This window comes from Piliocolobus tephrosceles, chromosome 7 (assembly GCF_002776525.5).
Source record: "Piliocolobus tephrosceles isolate RC106 chromosome 7, ASM277652v3, whole genome shotgun sequence".
Classification (NCBI taxonomy): Eukaryota; Metazoa; Chordata; class Mammalia; order Primates; family Cercopithecidae; genus Piliocolobus; species Piliocolobus tephrosceles.
Genome location: NC_045440.1, coordinates 25,788,447 through 25,807,529, shown reverse-complemented (window position 1 = coordinate 25,807,529; position 19,083 = coordinate 25,788,447). Strand labels below are relative to the sequence as shown.

Here is a 19,083-nt window from a genome sequence, read left to right as displayed (position 1 = left end):
TGTTCTGGGCTTGCTGAGTCTTAACTTTTACAAACATTTCTTGGCAAGGAAAATGAATGTTACTGCCTTAGTGGTCACCGAAGGGCTTGTTTTTAGATCTTTTCCCCTGCCAGACTTGTTAATCATTGAGAATGCCTCCTTAATACACCATTGGTACCTGGGAACGTAACACATTTCTGTGAACACCCGTGTCCTTACTGTGGACATCATGAAGGGTGTTTAACCATTTCTGGTCTGCAGGTCTCCCTTCCTTGCCTCATTCCACCAGCATGTTCTCTTTAAAATACAACGTAGGGCATAACATTCCTTCAGCACATGAGACAAAGTGGACGAGGCTGCCTAAAGTACTTCGGACTTCTTTTTCCATCTGAGTCCAAGATAATTGATAAAGATGATAAACACATATTTATCCTTTAATACATTCAAATGAAACTAAATACCACTGTTTGGGGCTTTCTCAGGAATTCTCTTACTTTGAGTTGCATAAATAAAAAGTTATTTCTGTTGGGCTGGGCGCGGTGGCTCACGCCTGTAATCCCAGCACTTTAGGAGGCCGAGGCAGGTACATCACCTGAGGTCAGGAGTTCGAGACCAGCCTGGCTAACGTGGTGAAATCCTGCCTCTACTAAAAATACAAAAATTAGCTGGGCATGGTGGTGGACACCTGTAATCCCCGCTACTCGGGAGGCTGAGGCAGGAGAATTGCTCGGGAGGTGAAGGTTGCAGTGAGCCGAGATCATGCTGCTGCACTCCAGCCTGGGCAACTGAGTGAGACTCCATCTCAAAAAAAAAAAGAAAAAAAAATTGTTTCTCTCTTTGAAACTCTGATGTAAGCCCAAGTCACATTGGAAGGGCCTTAGAGCACGGGCTATTGGACCTTCTCCTACCAATGAGTAGATAAACACAATGTGATCTATACATACAATGTGATATTTGGCCTTAAATAGAAATAAAATTCCCACACATGCACATGTGACAACATGAATGAACCTTGAGGACATCAGGCTATTGATTTATAGAGATGGAATTTCCCTCTTGTCATCCAGGCTGGAGTGCAATGGCATGATCTTGGTTCACTGCAACTTCCGCCTTTGGGTTCAAGTGATTCTCCTGCCTCAGCCTCCTGAGTAGCAGGGATTACAGGTGCCCGCCACCACACCTAGCCAATTTTTGTATTTTTAGTAGAGATGGGGTTTTGCCATATTAGCTGGGCTGGTCTCGAACCCCTGACCTCAGGTGATCTGCCTGCCTCGGCCTTCCAAAGTGCTGGGATCACAGGTGTGAGCCACCATGGCTGACCAAATTTTAATTATTTCAACTTGAAACGAATGCATTTGTCCATTCATCCATTTATGCATTTACTCTCCAATTTATTCAGCAAACGTCTAATGAGCATTTTCAATATGCCAGGCCAGGGCTGAGTTGGGTTCAAGGACGAATTACTTAAGACAGGCAGCCTCCGATCTCAGGGCCCTCACAGTCTAACAGGGAGACAGACAGTTACACATTGGGGTGCAGGAGTTGATACTCTACAATTTCTCAGGCAAGAAAGTATTTTATCATTTGTGGCCAGATGGATTCCTTTGAACAGTGAGGCATAGTATTTGTCACCCAATTCCTGTTGGAAAAAACCCTTTAAGCCTCTGACCTAGATATTTTAACCACTGTTTGCTTTTAATTTGTGTTGATGGTAATGTGGCTGTGAACGATATGGAAACTGGCGGACAGTCATGTCGAGACCTAAAACTATGGATTCCCTACACCCCAAGAGACAGAAATAGCTATTTGTCCTGCCTAGTCTAATAGACTCACTTTTTAGAAGACGGGTCTCCTGGAAACCTTAGATGTTGCTAATTGACAGCCACTAAGTGGTCCTTCCTTGACAGACTATATGAGTGATCTCAGCCTCCTGGGAGCAGCACAACCCACTGATGGAGGGGGTGAGGGAGAATATGAAGACTGTTGGACCTCTTTTTAAAGCGCCGATTTCTTTTAGCAGAGGTGAATATACTTGTAATCTATTCCCTTTGTAATCATGACATTAAAAAAACATGTTTTTTACTATTCAGCCACAAAAAAAGAATGAAATCTTGTCTCTCGCAGCAACATGGATGGAAATGGAGAGCATTCTGTTAAGTGAAATAAGCCAGGAACAGAAAGTGAAACACCACATGTTCTCACTCATATGCAGAAGCTAAAAAAAAGTTCATTTCCTAGAAGTGAAAAGTGGAACCGAGGATAGGAGGCTGGGAAGGGCCGGGGAAAGAGGTGGGGGATAGGGAGGGATTTGTTAAGGAATGTCAAATTCCAGCTCAGTGGGAGGGTAAGTCCTAGCGTTGTATAGCACTGAGCAATGACCACAGTCAACAATGATACATCGTTTCAAATAGCCAGAAGGAGGTTATTAAATGTCCTCAACACAAAAATGATAAACGTTTGAGATGACAGGTGTAATTACCCTGATCTGATTGCTACACATTATGTGTATCAAAACACCACTATGTACCCCATGAATATGTACAACTAGTATGTTAATTAAAAAATTAAATTCAATCCCAAAATATAACATTTTATAATTAAATCATTTTGAACACACTCCTTGCCATTTGTACTTAAAATGGCATCTGAAAATCTTCCCTGCTTGTTCCAGGGAATGCCCTGATACCACCACTCCAGCAGGTGACGCATAGCCCAAAGAACATAGCCCTGGACATTCCAGTATCTTCTTGAAAAACCTAAAGACCTCCTCTTCCAGTCCACTGTCCTTTATGGCCCTTGATATGGTTTGGATTTGTGTCCCCACCCAAATTGTAATCCATGATGTTGGAAGAGGGGCCTGGTGGGCGGTGACTGGATCATGGGGGCGGATTTCCCCCTTGCTGTTCTCATGATGGTGAGTTCCCACGAGATCTGGCTGTTTATAAAAGTGTGTAGCACCTTCCCCTTCTCTCTCTTCCTCCTGTTCTAGACACGTAGGATGTGCCTGCTTCCCCTTCACCGTCTGCCATGATTGTGTTTCCTGGAGCCTCCCCAGCCATGCTTTCTGTAAAGCCTGCAGAACCGTGAGCCAATTAAATCTCCTTTCTTTATAAAGTAGCCAGTCTCTGGTAGTTCGTTATGGCAATGGGAGAACAGACTGATACAGCCCCTCAACCTTGTATAACTAGTTATATTTTTGTGACAATGCTATGGACTGGAGTTATTCAACTCTTATTTGCTAAAGGAGCAGAATTTCTGAGGCCTTTTTGATGGCTGATGGAGATGACTGGATAGAACATTAGAAGTGAGACTTTTGGGAAGACAGGTTTGCTGTTTGTGCTCCTTCTAGTAAAGGACACTCTTAGGTTTTGATTATTTCCTTTCCCCCAACTGCTCCCTTACAAATGAGCTTGAATACACCCAGTTAGGAAAATTATGTGATCTGGTGTAAGCCTTTCCCCCAGGCCCCATGCTTGCCTTTAAATGAACCGTTTAATTCTCAGATGCAAAAGATTGAGATGGTGGTGGCGTGGCTCAAAATGGAAAGCCCTTATAGGTCTTGTCCTAAGACAAGCTGGAAATCTTATAGCTGATACTTCTATAGCACTTCCTCCATGCCAAGCACTGTTCTAGAACTCTGTGTATATTAACATACTCGATACAACCACCCATGAATTAGGTCCTATTAACATCCCCTTTTTTATAGATGAGGGAACTGGGGCACAGACCTCCTTTTTCAAGGTCACACAGCGAGTATGCAGCAGACCAGAGGCCTAACCTAGGTGATCTGCCTCCAGATTTAGAAAGGATAACTTTTTTTTCATAGAAAAAGCTCAGCCTTAGGAGCCAGAGAGCCTGCTTCTGAATCCAGGCTCTGCCCCCACGTAGCCAAGTAGTCCTGGGCAAGTTATGTGAACCTCAGTTTCCCTTTCTGTCAAACGGAAAGGACTCTCTGGAAGGATCGAAGGTGGTGCATGGAAGACTCCAGGTGCACTAGGGCAGTGAAGAAATGCCAGCAGTCTCCATTTCAAACCTCCCCTGGCTTTCTCCCCATACAGACACTCAGGCCCTTGTGGCCTGGCCAACTCATGCCCGTTAACATGCCGAACTCAGCTTGGAGGGGCCACTTCTTCAGCAAGCTTCCCTTCGCAAGGGCAACGAGGCCGTTGTGCGTGCATCTGTGAGCCCGATAACCATGCAAGGCGGGCAGGGAGAAAGGGCTCGGGACCCAGCTTATGGGCTTGGAGGAGGTGGCGGGGGAACATGCTAGGCAAAGAATGAGTAAGTCGGGCAGAGGGTTAGGGAGGATCAGCACCTGCGAGTGTGCTGCTGGAGGGCAGTTAGGAATTGGAGGGTGATGGGGCCGGGCTTGGGGTGGGCAGGGGCAGTGGGGGAGGCCCTGCAAGGTTCAGAATCCAACCACGTGGCGGCAAGACCCGTGAAGAGGCTGCTGCTCCAGGACTCTGGGGCCAGAAGCAGGGCAGGGGAGAGACCACTGCAGGAGACATATCAGTGAGACAGGCACCTAACTGGATGTGACAGGAGGGAGGAGGCGGCAGAGGGGAAGATGGGCTGGATCTGCCTGAGCCTCATGGCAGCTGCTGCTATTTAACTTTAAACTGATTAAAATTCAATGGAATTTAAAATTCGCTTCCTCAGCCTCACTAGCACATTTCAAATGCTCAAGGTGCACATTTGTGCCTGAGCAAAATCTGCTAGGGAAGCTGGAAGAAAGGCAGGTGGCTACCTGTGGCCAGTGGCTGCTTTAGGGGACAGAGCACAAGAGACCACGGCCATCCCCGTAGAATTGTCTCCTGGTCAGCAAGGCCTAGATCACGCAGCACCTCGGAGCCCAGAACAGGGCTCAAAAGCAGAGAGAAAGGGTTCATCCCAACGCCATGCATTCTCCCTGAACAGTCACTCCACCTCTCCAAGAACAGCGACCAGCAGCATAGTCATCTTAGCTTTATTGAGTAACGCATCCCAATCTCTACTAAGATTCTTCTCAGTGAACGGCTGATTTTTCTGCAAAACTATGGATTGGTCAGTTAAAGAGAAATCACCACCTCGCCACCCCATTCTGTCCCCCCACAGGACACTAAGGGTTCTTAGAGATAAAGGGACGATGCATTCATGCCTGGAGAACTAATCACACCTGATTTCTCTGGGATCTAAAATAATGTCAAGTTTGATTCACTTTATGTAATGAAAATCTTTTTTTTTTTGCAAACCCCTTCAAAGCAATGCTGCCATCCATGACAGATGTATGTAAGGCCACCTCTGTATACTAAGAATGGTGCCCCAGCAGGCGGAAGGATGGCACACCTGCTGAGTGTGGGCGCACGCTGTGTGCTACATCTTTGAGACCACTGGTGGGTTCCGGGCATCAGACTCCAGCCACTTAATGAGGATCTGATTCACCTCGGTGGGCCTGGAGGAAAGGGAGAAGGAAAAAAAAAAAGCCATTCACACTTGTCTGTGCCTACCCACCCAACTCGAAGGCAGAGGTGAGTGACATGAGTGGCTAAGCCAGGCCAAAGCCACCACAATGAAACCAGGAAAGCTTTTATGGAAGGTGAACAGGGGGCCCTGCTTTCCCTGACCCCAGGAGCCCCCAACCTCCTTACTTGTCCATCTGTGTCCAGTGCCCACAGTCCTCAATGTGTCCCCTTTTCAGGTGGGGAATCTGAAAGGAAACCCCATGCAGGAAGGTAAATGGAAGAATGCAGATGGGTGTGTCTCAGGTTAGAGCAACGGGCCATGGACGCCTTCTCTCTGCTCCCCGCAGGCCACCCTGCCCGAACTGTATGACTTAGGAAGGGAATAATGAGTGAACGAAACCCCACATCCGTGCAGGGGAAAGGAAGGCACAGTCACGGTTGCTGCTTGCAAGCGGGGGACAGTGATGTTACTGAAGTGCTTCAACCGCGGTCCCATCCACATGACAAGGTGTATCCTCCGCTGCCATCTTCCCTCTGAGCACCCGTGCCCTCTCCCGGGGGGTACCGATGACCCCTGTGCAGGGCCATTCCCTCACCCAGTCCTCCATGTGCTTGGACATCTGAGGAACGAGCACGAAGTCCTTCTCCGCCGTGACCATCAGGGCCGGAATCAGGATCTGGGGAGAGAACAGGAAACAGGAATGGCTGGCACTCCACAAGGGAAGCCCTCCCTCCTCCCCTGAAAGACCCCTGCCCACCGCCCTGCTATGGTCCTGACATTGTATCTGCCAAACTTTGCACAACAGACTCATGGTTATTACTGGAGATCTTTAAAATGACAGCTTCAGCAGTGCAGAGGCCAACATGGGTCTTGTGTGTGCAGACGTGTGTGAGTGAGAACGTATGCTGAGCTGCGTGTAACTGGGAGAATTGAATCGACCGCACCAAGAGGGAAGACACCCTTGAATGAAGATCAAGATTCCTCTTCTCTGAATTAAACAGACGCTTAAAAGGGGCGGCCAAGGTTCCGGAGAGAATGGGGGCAGTCACAATAGTTATCAATGTGACATGAACAGCAGCAAAATGACTTCCCTTTTAACTGCGGGCAAATGAGTTCGACGCAGGGAGGCATGCACAGGAAGGCCAGGAAACCTCTGTGTTTTTTCATTTGTTCTCGTTCCACCATTACCCTAATTTCCAAGCACCTTTGACCCATCCCTGGTTGAGGAACTTGCACTATTTTCATTTACACACGGAATGATGGGCATCTCTCCGCACCCCTCCCTCCTCCCATAACCAGGAGCCAGGAGAAGGTCAAAAATGATTTTGTGGCTAAAATGAATCCTGAGGCTTCTATGAGGTTTGTAAACTCTAGAATGTTCCAAGCTAAAATGTGAACTGGGTAGGGGGTGGCAGCGGGGCGGGATGGAAGGAGGTGGGGGAGGAGAGAGGAAGATCCGACCGGAAACTGCGTAAGAGAGGCTGGGAGCAGTGGCTCAGGCCTGTCATCCCAGCAGTTTGGAAGGCCGAGGTGGGTGGAATGCCTGAGCTCAGGAGTTTGAGACCACCCTGCCCAACATGCTGAAACCCTGTCTCTACTAAAACACAAAAAATTAGCTGGTTGTGGTGGCGCACTCCTGTAATTCTAGCTGCTTGGAAGGCTGAGGCAGGAGAATCGCTTGAACCCAGGGGCAGAGGTTGCAGTGAGCCGAGATCACGCCACTGCACTCTAGCCTGGGCAACTGAACAAGACTGTCTCCAGAAAAAAAGAAAGTGCAGAAGAGGAGGGTTTCTGACCTTAGCATCATTGGGATTCACCTTCCCAGTGCCTTTGTCAATATTTTCCTCCACGCTTTGAGAGATTTTGTCTGTCCAACTGTAGTTTGGTCATTTTCGTCAGTCATATGATAACGACAAGGAACACTAATGGAGCTACTAGGTTGCCAGTACTGCTTGTAACAGGTCATGTGCCTTCACCCATTTCATCCTTACACAGCTCTATGAGGGAGGCACTGTTCTTGCCACTTCCATATTGCAGAAGAAGCAACAGTGGATCAGAGGGGTTAAGTACCTTTCCCAGAGTCACACAGGGATTAGACTCAGCCCATGTGCTTCCTAGCCTGCTCTTAACCATGATGTTATACACTCTAGTCCCTCAAGACCTAACTTTGGGAGGTCAAGACCTGATCTGTTTACACACCATGGTATCCCGGGGTCTCACAGGAAGCCTGGCACGTAGCAGTGTGTTCACTTACAGAGTGAACCAACAAGGTAACCAGGGCTACTGATGAAGGCCTGGCTACCTGCGCAATCACAATGGGGAATAATTTGATTTCCCTCAGATTTCTAAACATTTTGAATGTAAACTGGGGACCTCTATTACTTCTATTACTCCTTCTGCAGAACCAGAGATTGGAAACCCATCTTCTGCTTGACAAATGAGGAAACTGAGACTCAGAGATTCACTTGTGCGAGGTGACTCAACCAGAGGCTGAAGTCACATCTCTGAGAGCGCCTAACGCTCCTCTGGGGCTGGGAGCTCCAGTATCCACGTCACTTCTGGGAGGTGCCCTGGGCCATCTGCAGCCCTGGCTTGGGGTACCACCAGGGGACCTGGGGATTCCGGATGGATGCTGCAGTTACCTGGACACACCCCACCTCCATCCCCAACGTCACCCTCTACCATCCCAACGGAAATACCAGCAAGAAAGATCTTAATGGGAAACCCCTGAAGGGAGTCACTTCCCAAACCCCAAACGGAAAGGAGGTAGCCAGCAGGTCTGTCCATGACCAGCTCTGGCCAGGTCATATCAGCTCAGGCCAATGGGAACCCATGGGTGGGTTCCAGGGTGCAGAGGAGACCACACTGAACCTGGCACTCACCTTCCGCCCCAAGCTTTTGCAGGCCCACTTCCAGTTCCTTTCCATGTTTCTGTACCAGTTTAGAGGACCTCTGGGGAGAGATCAGAAAGTAAAAAGAAAGAGGCGGTAAGTAGACGGCTCTGCTACAGACACCAACAGAAACCTGCTCTGCACAGCCAGTCATCCTGGGAAGAGCAAAGCCTCCTGCAGGGGCAAGAGAATAGAGCCCAGGACCCATGCCGTGCTGTCGGGCGCAGTTGCCAGGCTCTAGCAGCAAGGCGTTGTGCAAGGACACAGGACTCCACTGAGTGAACTGGCAGCCTCTGGGTGGACTTCTGGGACACACAGAAGCTGGCCCTACAGGACTGTCCAGGGAATGTCATCACGTCGCCTTGGAGGCTGGGGAGGTTCTGACCTTGGTTGAGCAGAATCACCATCCAGAGGCCACTCGCCTGTCCCAGGGAGCCCACGTGAGAGGGACATTGGGAGGTGGAGCAAAGATGCCCCCTCCTAATATGACATCGAGAACTAGGGCAAATGCACCAAAATGTATGCACTTTCTGAGTTTATGTGGATTTTTATGTCTTTCTGAAGAAAGAGCCCAGAGTTGCCATCTGATTCTCCGAGGAACCATGACTAAAAAGTAGTCAAAAATCTCTGCCCTGTGGGGGCTCCGCAAGCATAAGGAAGAACAAGCTGAGTGTCCCAAACTAGAGCAGGCTGAGCACCATAAAGTAGTGAGCCTCCTGACACTGGAGGCATTCAAGCAGAGGCGGCCTGGCACGCAGAGGCCGGCCTGGCACCCATGAGGGCTGTGGTGGAGAACTGGGCCTCACCCTCCACCCTGAGGGCGGAAGATCACTATCTGTCGATCGTCTGTCATCTGTGTCTGGGCCCTGCGCTCTCTTTACCTGAAACCAGACTTCTTGAACTGCTGCACATAGAACTGGATTTCCTCCTCGGTGACCATCCTGCTGAGGCTGGGCTCTTCTGGGCTCCCTGCAAAAAGTCCTCCTGCAAAAAAAAGCCACTTGTTGAGTTTCCCGTCCCCGAGCCAGGGGTCTGCGTTTTAAGGCCTCTAACGGAGACTGGGTACCTCACTGCCTCTCACAGACCATCTGAACCTGCGCAAGGCCTTGTGAGCGCCTCCATCTTTTGTTCCCTTATCCTTTGCCACAGTGAGCCCATCTCCTCGAAAGCTCCAAGCTGTGATCTCACGGTCACACTGCAGGCTGACGTTCCCTCCCACCTAGCCACGACTTCACTGGCTATTATCACAGCTCCTGGACCAACCACAGTCGCCGGCTTTTTCAGGCACACAGCAGCCGTATCCCAGACCCTGCCAGCCCCCAGCTCCTGCTCTCCCCCCGTCTGAACCTTTCCCAGCCAGCTTAACTGTGGCCCTTTGGAGACATTGCCAAAGATTCTTGGAATTTTCCTAAGGGCTTGCTCTGTTCTTCCTCTTAGGCAGGAAGAGAACCCAGGCCAGGAGGCTGGATCCTGTCGCCTCCCGCGTGCTACACAGACTCTCTGTGGTATCCCACTGTAGACCCCTATCTTGTCTTCAAGGTGCTGCACAGTCCCCCCAGAGGATGGCCTGTGATGACCCCTGGCAGCCCAGGGACCACTGCAATTTCACAGGGCACAGCCTCAGTGCTGGTGCCTGAACAGGGCCAGTCGGCATTTTCAGATTCACGAAGACCCAGAGGCAGAGCAGCTGGCCATTCCAGGCTTTTGTGAGACACATCAAAGGGGTATGTGACCAGGGTGTCACCCTGTGATGAAACCACCCTAAGCCTCCCCGCTAGGTGGGTGCCCCAGGCTCATTGTACCTCAGGGCCCCTCTGCGAGCATCCCAGCTGCTCTGCCTCCCCTGAGACCATGGGCTCACCAAGGGTGGCCATGCTGCTTCGTGTGTCTGGGCATCTGAGCATGCAGCCCTGGCCTCATACCCAGCGTGTGCTCACAGCATTTGAGGAATGAATGAATGGGTGAATGAATGAGTGACAGACGATGTGAAGGAACAAGGGAATGTGGGTGTGGGGGAGGGAAGGGAAATGTTCTTTGAGCAGTGACAACAGCATGGCCTGCAGGGCCAGAGGAGTTTAACCCCGGCTCAGCCACTTTGGATAAGTTACTTAACCCTCTGAGAACTGTTTTCCTCTTCAGAAACTAAAAATAGTAGCATTTTTCAGAAAGCTTCGAGGATCATAAATAATTTATCTAAAAGGGGTTAGTCCAGAGTTTTATACAGATGGTCAGCACGTGCCCAGACAAGTGACAGTGGTCATCATTATTCATAAAAATACAAGTGAATGATGTCAAGGCCACAGTGCTGCAGCGAAAATACGGTCTTGTGGGAAGACTGCTGGATCTAGGGGCCATGGGGATGAGCTCCAATCAAATCTCAACTCTGACCCTTCACTCATATCCAACCCAGGAGGGAGACAAGGATGGGCTCCATGTGGGGGAATTGGAAACATGGCGCCTGGATGGAGAGGGGCCAGTGGACTGCAATGGAGGAGACCTGGGCAGGGGACTGACCCCGCTCCACCTGCATGCACCGGGTAAGCCCCATAGAGGTAAGATCTCAATCCTGGGGTCCTTATCAGCAGAGGGTGGATTTTGCCCTGGACAAGCTCTAAGACTCCTCCAAGCTCTTACTGTTTAAGATCTTGAAGCCACAGCTCCCTAAAGGGTAGGAACTCCAGGCTGTGTGCTCAGGCCTGGGGTTAGAGTCAGCCTTATGCAGGCCAAGGGGACCCTGGTTGGGCAACTTTAAGTTCAGAGATGGAGGGCTCAGGGCTTCTGCCCATAGCAGTTAGAGGCAGAAACATCCATTTAACAATTAGCTGGTTCCGGATGTGGCTCCCCCAAACATGTCTCTTACCCATTTCACAGACTTTATGCATGGATAAAACACTCTGTAGGAAGAAAAGAGAAGAGTTACAAATGATGTCATGGGTGATGCAAAGGAAATATGCTCATCTGAAAACCCTGTTACGACAAATGACCTCTGAGTACCATGCAGACTGTAACAAACACATGGAACTCCCAAGAGAGCCAGGGACCCCCTCACAGGAGTCAAATAAAGAGGGAGCTCACAACCAAAGCTCTGGGCTGAGACTGCCCCAGGGCCCTTGCAGACCTTGGTAATGTGAAGACCTAGGTTTATCAACTAATAGGAACAAGAAAAGAGATCTTAGGCCTATGATGAGAAGTTGGAGATGTGATATTCCATGCCCCTCCACGGTAAATCCAGTAAATCTGGGGGTCTCTGACATGCTATACCTTCAGTGAAAAAATTGATGAGAAAAAAAATCCCCTCATGATGATAAAGATGTTAAAGGAATTCATCTGTTTCAGCTTGGTACTAAGAGGAAACCAAAAGACACCCCCTTAGGAATTCATAGCTCTAGGCCTGACTTCCCAACTGCTTGGATTTGAGTTTGCATTCTCTGCATGATCTGGAAACCCCCAAAGTGTGAAGTAAACAAGAACAACAATAACAATAACAACAAAGCGAGCCTGGGCTGGTAATGCCCCCAGGATGCCTGGCAGAAGAAACCCTTAACCACTCAAGGAGTCATTTCCTCAAGCCCAACTGAAGCAGACAGGTACAGATTAAGTACTGCTGAAGATGAATTTATAAACCAAATTTACAAAACCCACACGCACCCAACAAGGCCCCACAGCAAAAGGCAGCAAATGCAGCAAACAGTGAAATATGACTCTCCCAAAACATCAAATAATAGAGCTTGCAAGAGGGAGAAAGAGACAGAGAGAGAAAAAAAAAAAAAAAAAGAATTAGAAATGAATATACTTTAAATAATTGAAGACATAAAAGGAACTTAAAAATATGAATACAAGACTCTATCAAAAGAGATCAGAATGATTTGAAAAAGAACCAAATAAAACTTCCACAAATTAAAAAAAACTATTTATTGAAATTAATATTTCAAACATGGGTTAAACTGCAGATCAGACACTGCAGTGTCCAGGATAATTCATTGGCTTAGACAATTAATATACAGGGGGTTAGACCCGAGGCTGACTCACAAGCAAAGACAGAATTTTCTAAAAGAAAACACCCTAAAATTCTATACTCAGATAAATGATTCTTTAAGATTAAAATTAAGACATCTTCAGGCACCACAATCTGAATTTACTACCAACAGACTCTTATTGAGAGAACTACTAAAGGGCATGCTTCAGGAAGAAAGAAACTGAACTCAATGCAAATGAGTGAGATGCAAGAAGTGATTAGTAAAGAAAGTGGAAAATATGGGACAGTTTGAGCAGGAATTGACTGTATATAAAACAACAATAGTGATGATGACTCCTAACATGTAAGACAGGGGGGTGCAGGTTACAGAGTTAAAGGTTTTTAAACTCCTCTGCTTCAAGAAGTGAGTTGGGGACATCAATTAATTTTGGACTTGGGTAAACCAATTATGCAAGTTAAAATGGTAATGGTAATAGCATAATTTCTAAGCTATCATTATTATAATCATTCTCTGACCTTGTGTGTCACTGGGGATATAAATTTTCCCATTAAGGACGGACCAGGAGAGTGGGGACCTCAATTACCCTGACTACAGAAACGAAAGAAAAGGAGGCCAGATTGCTACTCCTGGTCCCTGCCACACACTAGGTACCCTACTTCCTTCACAACTGCCCCCTCCTGTTCTTCTGCCCCCATCCCCACCCCTTACCTCGTCGCTTGCTCTGAAGAGGCTTTTGAAAGTCCGACTCAGGTTCTGTTCCAGTTCAGCCTCAGCCACTCCCTAAAACAATCAAGAAAGCAAAATGAAGGACCCCCTAGAAACTGTGGAAACTGTTCCCCTCCTTCATCTGACTGAAAGCAAGGAGTCCCTACCTGTGCCCCATCTACCCCAAGTCTCATCAGAATAGCATCCATTTGAATTTTCATCTTAAAACATTTTTTAAAAGGTTAACATAAAATACAAGATGCTAACTGTAGTTCCCCACGTGAGGCAGGTTTATAGATGCCGCTTTCTTTGTGTTTTTCAATATTCTTAAAATGAGAAGGTACTACTTATAATAATCTCTTGAAAGGAATTGGGAGGGGGCTGGTAGAGGAACGGGTTGGAGGCTGACTGGTGGTAAGAAGAAGAGAGGGGCTCCAAGGATTCTGAGAAACCAAGCAGAAAAGCCAAAAACTATAAGCCAAATGCTCTTCCATCCAGGCATCTAAATTTCACTATATTGAGGCCACGAGTTTAAGACCAGCCTGGGAAACCCCATCTTTACAAAGAAATTTAAAGAATTTTTTTTTGTTCCAGAAACTTCAAAACCAACTCCTTTGATTTGGGTCTTAATTGTTACAGACCATTAGATTGCCAATGGATTATATTCCACAAACAGGACAGCGAGGTTTCCACTGTTAAAGAGCTGGGACACGTAGCCTTTCTGGTGACAAATGACCAGGTCCTCCCAGTTCTTGGGAGCGGTATGGCATTGAATTACCCAGTCAACACACAGTTCTCTGGCTGTTTCCAGGTCTCTGGTTTGTGTGGGGGGGGAATTCTCTGACCTGAACTTGCTTCATCAGTTCCACAGACACTGAGCTCCTTCTCTGGCAAACTGGACCAAGAGATGCCAATGTACAAAATACTCCTCAAAACCTTCTTGGTGGACCAGAGGATGGGGGAGGGGCTTGGATGAAGACTAAAGTGAAGTGTCCAGGTCACTGAATGTCATGTGCTGAGGACTGGAGAGGAGATTCCTACTGGAGACTCAGGGTGTGGAGTCCTTCTCTCCTGCTTCCCCTCTCCTTCCTACCCCAATCCCCCGCAGGAACACTTCAGCAAAGCAGACACCAAGAACAGGGGCATGGCTGGAAGGTGATGAGAGATCCATCCATGGATCCTACTCTCCTAGTAGGGGTAGCCTGGTTCATGGCTTTTTGGAGCATAAGAGGACAATTTTAATTCAATCTGTCTTTTCTGGAAGGTGAAAGACCGTGAACCTGAAAGCTATTTCAGATGCAGTTTAGGAGAAAACAGCTGTCCTGGAGGCAGAGATCCACTAGGGGGAACCATTCAGAAATAATAAAAATCTTGGCTGGGCGCAGTGGTTCACGCTGTAATCCCAGTGCTTTGGGGGGCTGAGGCAGGCAGATCACCTGAGGTCAGGAGTTCGAGACTGGCCTGGCCAATATGGTAAAACCCCGTCTCTACCAAAAATACAAAATTGGCTGGGCATGGTGGTGCACGCCTGTAATCCCAGCTACTCAGAGGCTGAGGCAGGAGAATCACTTGAACCCGGGAGGCAGAGGTCACAGTAAGCCAAGATCTCACCATTGCACTCCAGCCTGGACAAAAAGAGCAAAACTCCGTCTCAAAAAACTAAAACTAAACTAAACTAAACTAAAATATTTCTGCAACACAGCTGCTGCTGAGGGATTAGTGCTACAGGAAGGAACTGAGTTAAGTGTGGTGATGCCAACTGACTCTCCTCTCCTTCCTTCTAACCACCCACCTGCACACACCCAAACACCAGCTGAACTGGTCTGCAGGTGTTTTCTGAGCGGGCTTCCTCCTTGCTGGCCTCCCTGGTTTAACACATTGTGACCTTCACCAACAGCATGGACTTCTATCAGTTTGGCCTTCGACACCAGACCCAAACGCTGCCTTCTCTATGAGGTTCCACCTTTCCCACCATCAAGGAGTAACTCTGCTTTTCTTGGATCCTGCAGAGCCTTGAGTGTGCTCTCCTGAGATCCTCTTAGGGGCAGGGACTCATCCTGTTCTCAGCAGCATCTGTGGCTACCCTTGAGATAGAGTCAGAGGAGAGGAAGATCCTAAAGCCACATCCACAAAGCATTCGTTCCAGCGACCTGCAGTCCTCAGTGCTTGCACATGTCGAGAGGTTACTTTTTTTAGTTTTATTTTTTTTAGATGGAGTCTTGCTCTGTTGCCCAGGCTGGAGTGCAGTGGTGCAATCTCAGCTCACTGCCAAGATGGGTTCAAGAGATTCTCTTGCCTCAGCCTCCCAAGTAGCTCGGATTACAGGGGCCCATTACCACGCCCAGTTAATTTTTTGTATTTTTAGTAGAGACAGGGTTTCACCATGCTGGTCAGGTTAGTCTCGAACTTCTGACCTCAAGTGATCCACCTGCCTCAGCCTCCCAAAGTGCTGGGATTACAGGCGTGAGCCACCACGCCCGGTGAGATATTACTCTTTTTTGTTCTGCTCATCACTCCTCATGAGAGCTCTGGATCTGTGCAGTGGCAGCACAGAAGAAACGGAGACGTTGATCATCTGGCGGTGCTGGATCTAGGGTTGGAGATTTTCTGATGAAAGTCATGTCTGCCTGTTAATGACAGTTCCCTCCGTTTTGTAAGATTCAATTATAATGGTGTCAATGGCGGCCTTCTGCAACATGATGATGAATGCCACAGCGGGAAATAGCCATGGGAAGAAGCACATTTAAGTGATGGATGGAAGCCCAGGTCAGCTCTGTGTGTGTGGCTGTCGGTCATCATTCCTATTTACTGAGAGCAGTCCTCATCACAGACACAGCTGCTGTTCATGAGCTCACGGGTGCATTTCAGTGTTTGAAGGAACCCATGGAAGCCTGGATAGGGCTTTGCCTCAAATGACCCTTAAAAGGGCAAATGATGTCAAAAAGTCAGTAAAGAAAATCCAAGAGAGGCTGTGTGGGGTGGCACAAGCCTGTAATCCCAGCACTTTGGGAGGTCCAGGCAGGAGGACTGCTTGAGACCAGGATTCGAGACCAGCCTGAGCAACAATAGAGACCCTGTCTCTACAAGAAATATTTCAAAAATCAGCTGGGCATGGTGGTGCATGCCTGTAGTCCCAGCTACTAGGGAGAGTGAGACAGGAGGACTGATTGAGCCCAGGAAGTCAAGAATGCAGTGAGCTATGATTGTGCCACTGCACTTCAACATGGGCAACAGAATGAGACCCTGTCTCTTAAAAAAAGTCAGAGAGAAAAAAGGTAAATAAATCTGTTCACTCACATAAAAGTGCAGCAGAGCAATGGAAAGAACAGGATGAAGCTGTGAGCCAGAAAGGAGAGAAGATGACAAGAAGATAACATTTGTCCTCTGCTTATGAACTTAGCTGAGACCTTCCGACTCTCTTTAATCTACAAAGGTAAGACTATATCTTTAAATCCTACAGACCAATGACAAATTTCCTGTCTGCCCTGGATAGGGGCTCCTCCTTTTGTGTTCCTGTGCACTTAAGTTAAAGGATGGACTTTAGAATCCAATAAACACGGTTTCAAGCCCAAGTACTGATAGTTACGAGCTGGGGAACTTCTTTCCCTACAGCCTTAGTTTCCTCATCTGTAAAATGGGGATTTTGTAAGGATTAAATGAGATAATGCCCATTTCTTACAATGCCTGACACACAGAAGGCATGCCAATAAATATTAATATCATTATCTCCATTATTATTATTATTTGTTTAGAGACAGGGTCTTGCTGTGTTGCCCAGGCTGGAGTGCAGCAGTGCAATCACGGCTTACTGCAACCTCAAACTCCCAGACTCAAGCGACCCTGCTGCTTCAGTATGCTGAGGAGCTGGGATTAGATGTGTGCACCACTATGCCTGGGTAACTTTTAAAAAATTTTTGTAGAGATGGGGTCTGGCTATGTTGCCCAGGCTGGTCTCAAACTCCTGGCCAAGTGATCCTCCTACCTTGGCCTCCCAAAATGCTGGAATTATAGGCGTGAGTCACTGCACCTAGCTGATTTTTAAAAATTTTAAATTAATTTCTAATTAGGGCTCTTTAAATGATATCATCTTGGCTTTAGATTGGGCCCTAGATCTAATGACCCGTGTCCTTATGAGAGAAAGAGGGAAACTGAGACATACAGAGACACAGAAGGGAGGATGACACACGAAGACGGAGGCAGGGACGGGAGGGATGCGTCTACAAGCTGAGGAACACCAGGAATTGCCAGCAACTGCCAGGGGCTGGGAGACAGGCATGAAACGGACTCTCTCTCGGGAGCCCCCAGAAGGGACCAACCCTGCCAAGACCCTGATTTTGGACATCTAGCCTCAAGAACTGTCGAGAATTCACTTCTGTGGTTCTAACTCACCCAGCTTGTGGTACTTTGCTATGGCAGCCCCGGGAGTGGGAATACAAAAGGAGGAGCCCCTATCCAGAGCAGACAGGAAATTTGTCATTGGTCTGTAGGATATAAAGATACGGTCTTACCTTTTGTAAATTAAAAAGAGTCAGAAGGTCTCAGCTAAGCACGTAAGCAGAGGACAAATTTTAACGTCTGTTATTTTCCTCCCATTTCTGGCCCCCAGCTTACACTAAAGCATGTCTCCAGGGAGTATCTTGATGTGGGGGCTGAGGGGAGAGGGTGAGGAGGGAAAGGGGCCAGGGTCTTCATTACCCTGGGCTTAGGGGGGCCAGGCACCATCCCCAGGAGCAACAGGCAGCAGGTGTGCCAACCACAGGGTGGGGTCTGGAGGGTCCCAGGATCCAAGGTGCCCTGAACTTCCCTCATCCCCTCAATTTACTTTCCACGTGCATATTCAGCTCACTGTCAGGGGAGCCCCCAGAAATGCAGGGCGCCACAAAGAAGATGGAGTTTTGTCTAGACTTTCCACTCAGCGCTGGTAGGGGCGGCGCTGTCAGTCACCTAATTTGCTAGGGAGGTGCCTCCTGTGCTCAGCCCTCCTAACAGGGAGCACTCCCCTCCACCATCCCAGGAGTTTCTCCTCTTTAATCTTCTCTTGTGTCCTTTCCAAGGTAGAGAACAGGTCTGCTGAGAAGCTGCACTTAATTGTGGTTGTTGTTTCGTGGGTGAGACAACGGAGGCAGCTGTTGAAGCCCAACTGCAGGTGCACCAAGCCCCTGCTCAGCGCTCCCGCCCTTTACAATTAATGCCAAAGGACGCCACCCAGGAGGGGAAGTGAAGCCTCCACTGGTCAGCGGGCTGGGCCAGCGATTCTGTTTCATGCTCCGTCTACCTTGCTAAAAATGACTCCAATTCCTCTGGAAGTCTGCGCCAGTGTTCTCCAAGACAGGCCAGGAGAAACAGTGGGGTGGTTGTCCCTGAGGTCAAAAACGCCAGTGGCTGGAAGCATCCGAAATCTCGGCAGACAGCAAATGGCTGACTTTTGATTCTCTGCGGTGTGGCTGGCCAGATGAGAGAGAGGTGGACAGCAAAGACACGGGGGGCTCTACAGGGACCCAGGGCACTGGGGGCCGCCTGCCACGTGCTGATGGTGCCAGCTCTTTCTGTCCATAGCAGCACTGAGCTGGGCAGCCCATTTCACAGAGGAAGACACTCAGCTCAGGGGCCTTAAGCACCCCGTTGAAGGTCAGGCAGATTATAAATGAGAACAGTGGACTCCAAACCCCTCCATATTTGGTTCTTTTCACCACAACCTAACACAACACTGCCAATTTAAGACAATGAAAATAACCCTGCCAAGGGTTTCCTCCATAAAGGGCATAAAAATTAAAGTAACGGCCAGGCATGGTGGCTCATGCCTGTAATCCCAGTGCTTTGGGAGGCTGAGGCGGGCAAATCACCTGAGGTTGGGAGTTCGAGACCAGCCTGACCAACATGGAGAAATCCTGTCTCTACTAAAAATACAAAACTAGCTGGGCGTGGTGGTGCATCCCTGTAATCCCAGCTACTTGGGAGGCTGAGACAGGAGAATCACTTGAACCCGGGAGGTGGAGGTTGTGGTGAGCTCTGAGATCATGCCATTGCACTCCAGCCTGGGCAACAAGAGTGAAACTCCATCTCAAAAAAAAAAAAAAAAAAAAAAAAGT

The 19,083-nt window shown here is 48.4% G+C and overlaps 1 protein-coding gene across 2 annotated transcripts in view; it reads right to left on the bottom strand.

Annotated features, from left to right (window-relative positions):
* Positions 1–4,927: 4,927 nt before the first annotated feature.
* Positions 4,928–19,083, bottom strand: part of EPHX2 (epoxide hydrolase 2) — a 57,372-nt gene continuing 43,216 nt past the window's right edge. For both annotated transcript variants that reach the window (XM_023216789.2, XM_023216790.2), the window contains 7 exons: positions 12,998–13,069; positions 11,173–11,206; positions 9,194–9,296; positions 8,304–8,373; positions 6,017–6,097; positions 5,607–5,665; positions 4,928–5,410 (listed from right to left, as the gene is read on the bottom strand). In XM_023216789.2, the coding sequence (XP_023072557.1) occupies positions 5,332–5,410; positions 5,607–5,665; positions 6,017–6,097; positions 8,304–8,373; positions 9,194–9,296; positions 11,173–11,206; positions 12,998–13,069 (498 nt within the window). In that variant the 3' untranslated portion in view covers positions 4,928–5,331. The remainder of the gene's footprint in view (positions 5,411–5,606; positions 5,666–6,016; positions 6,098–8,303; positions 8,374–9,193; positions 9,297–11,172; positions 11,207–12,997; positions 13,070–19,083) is intronic.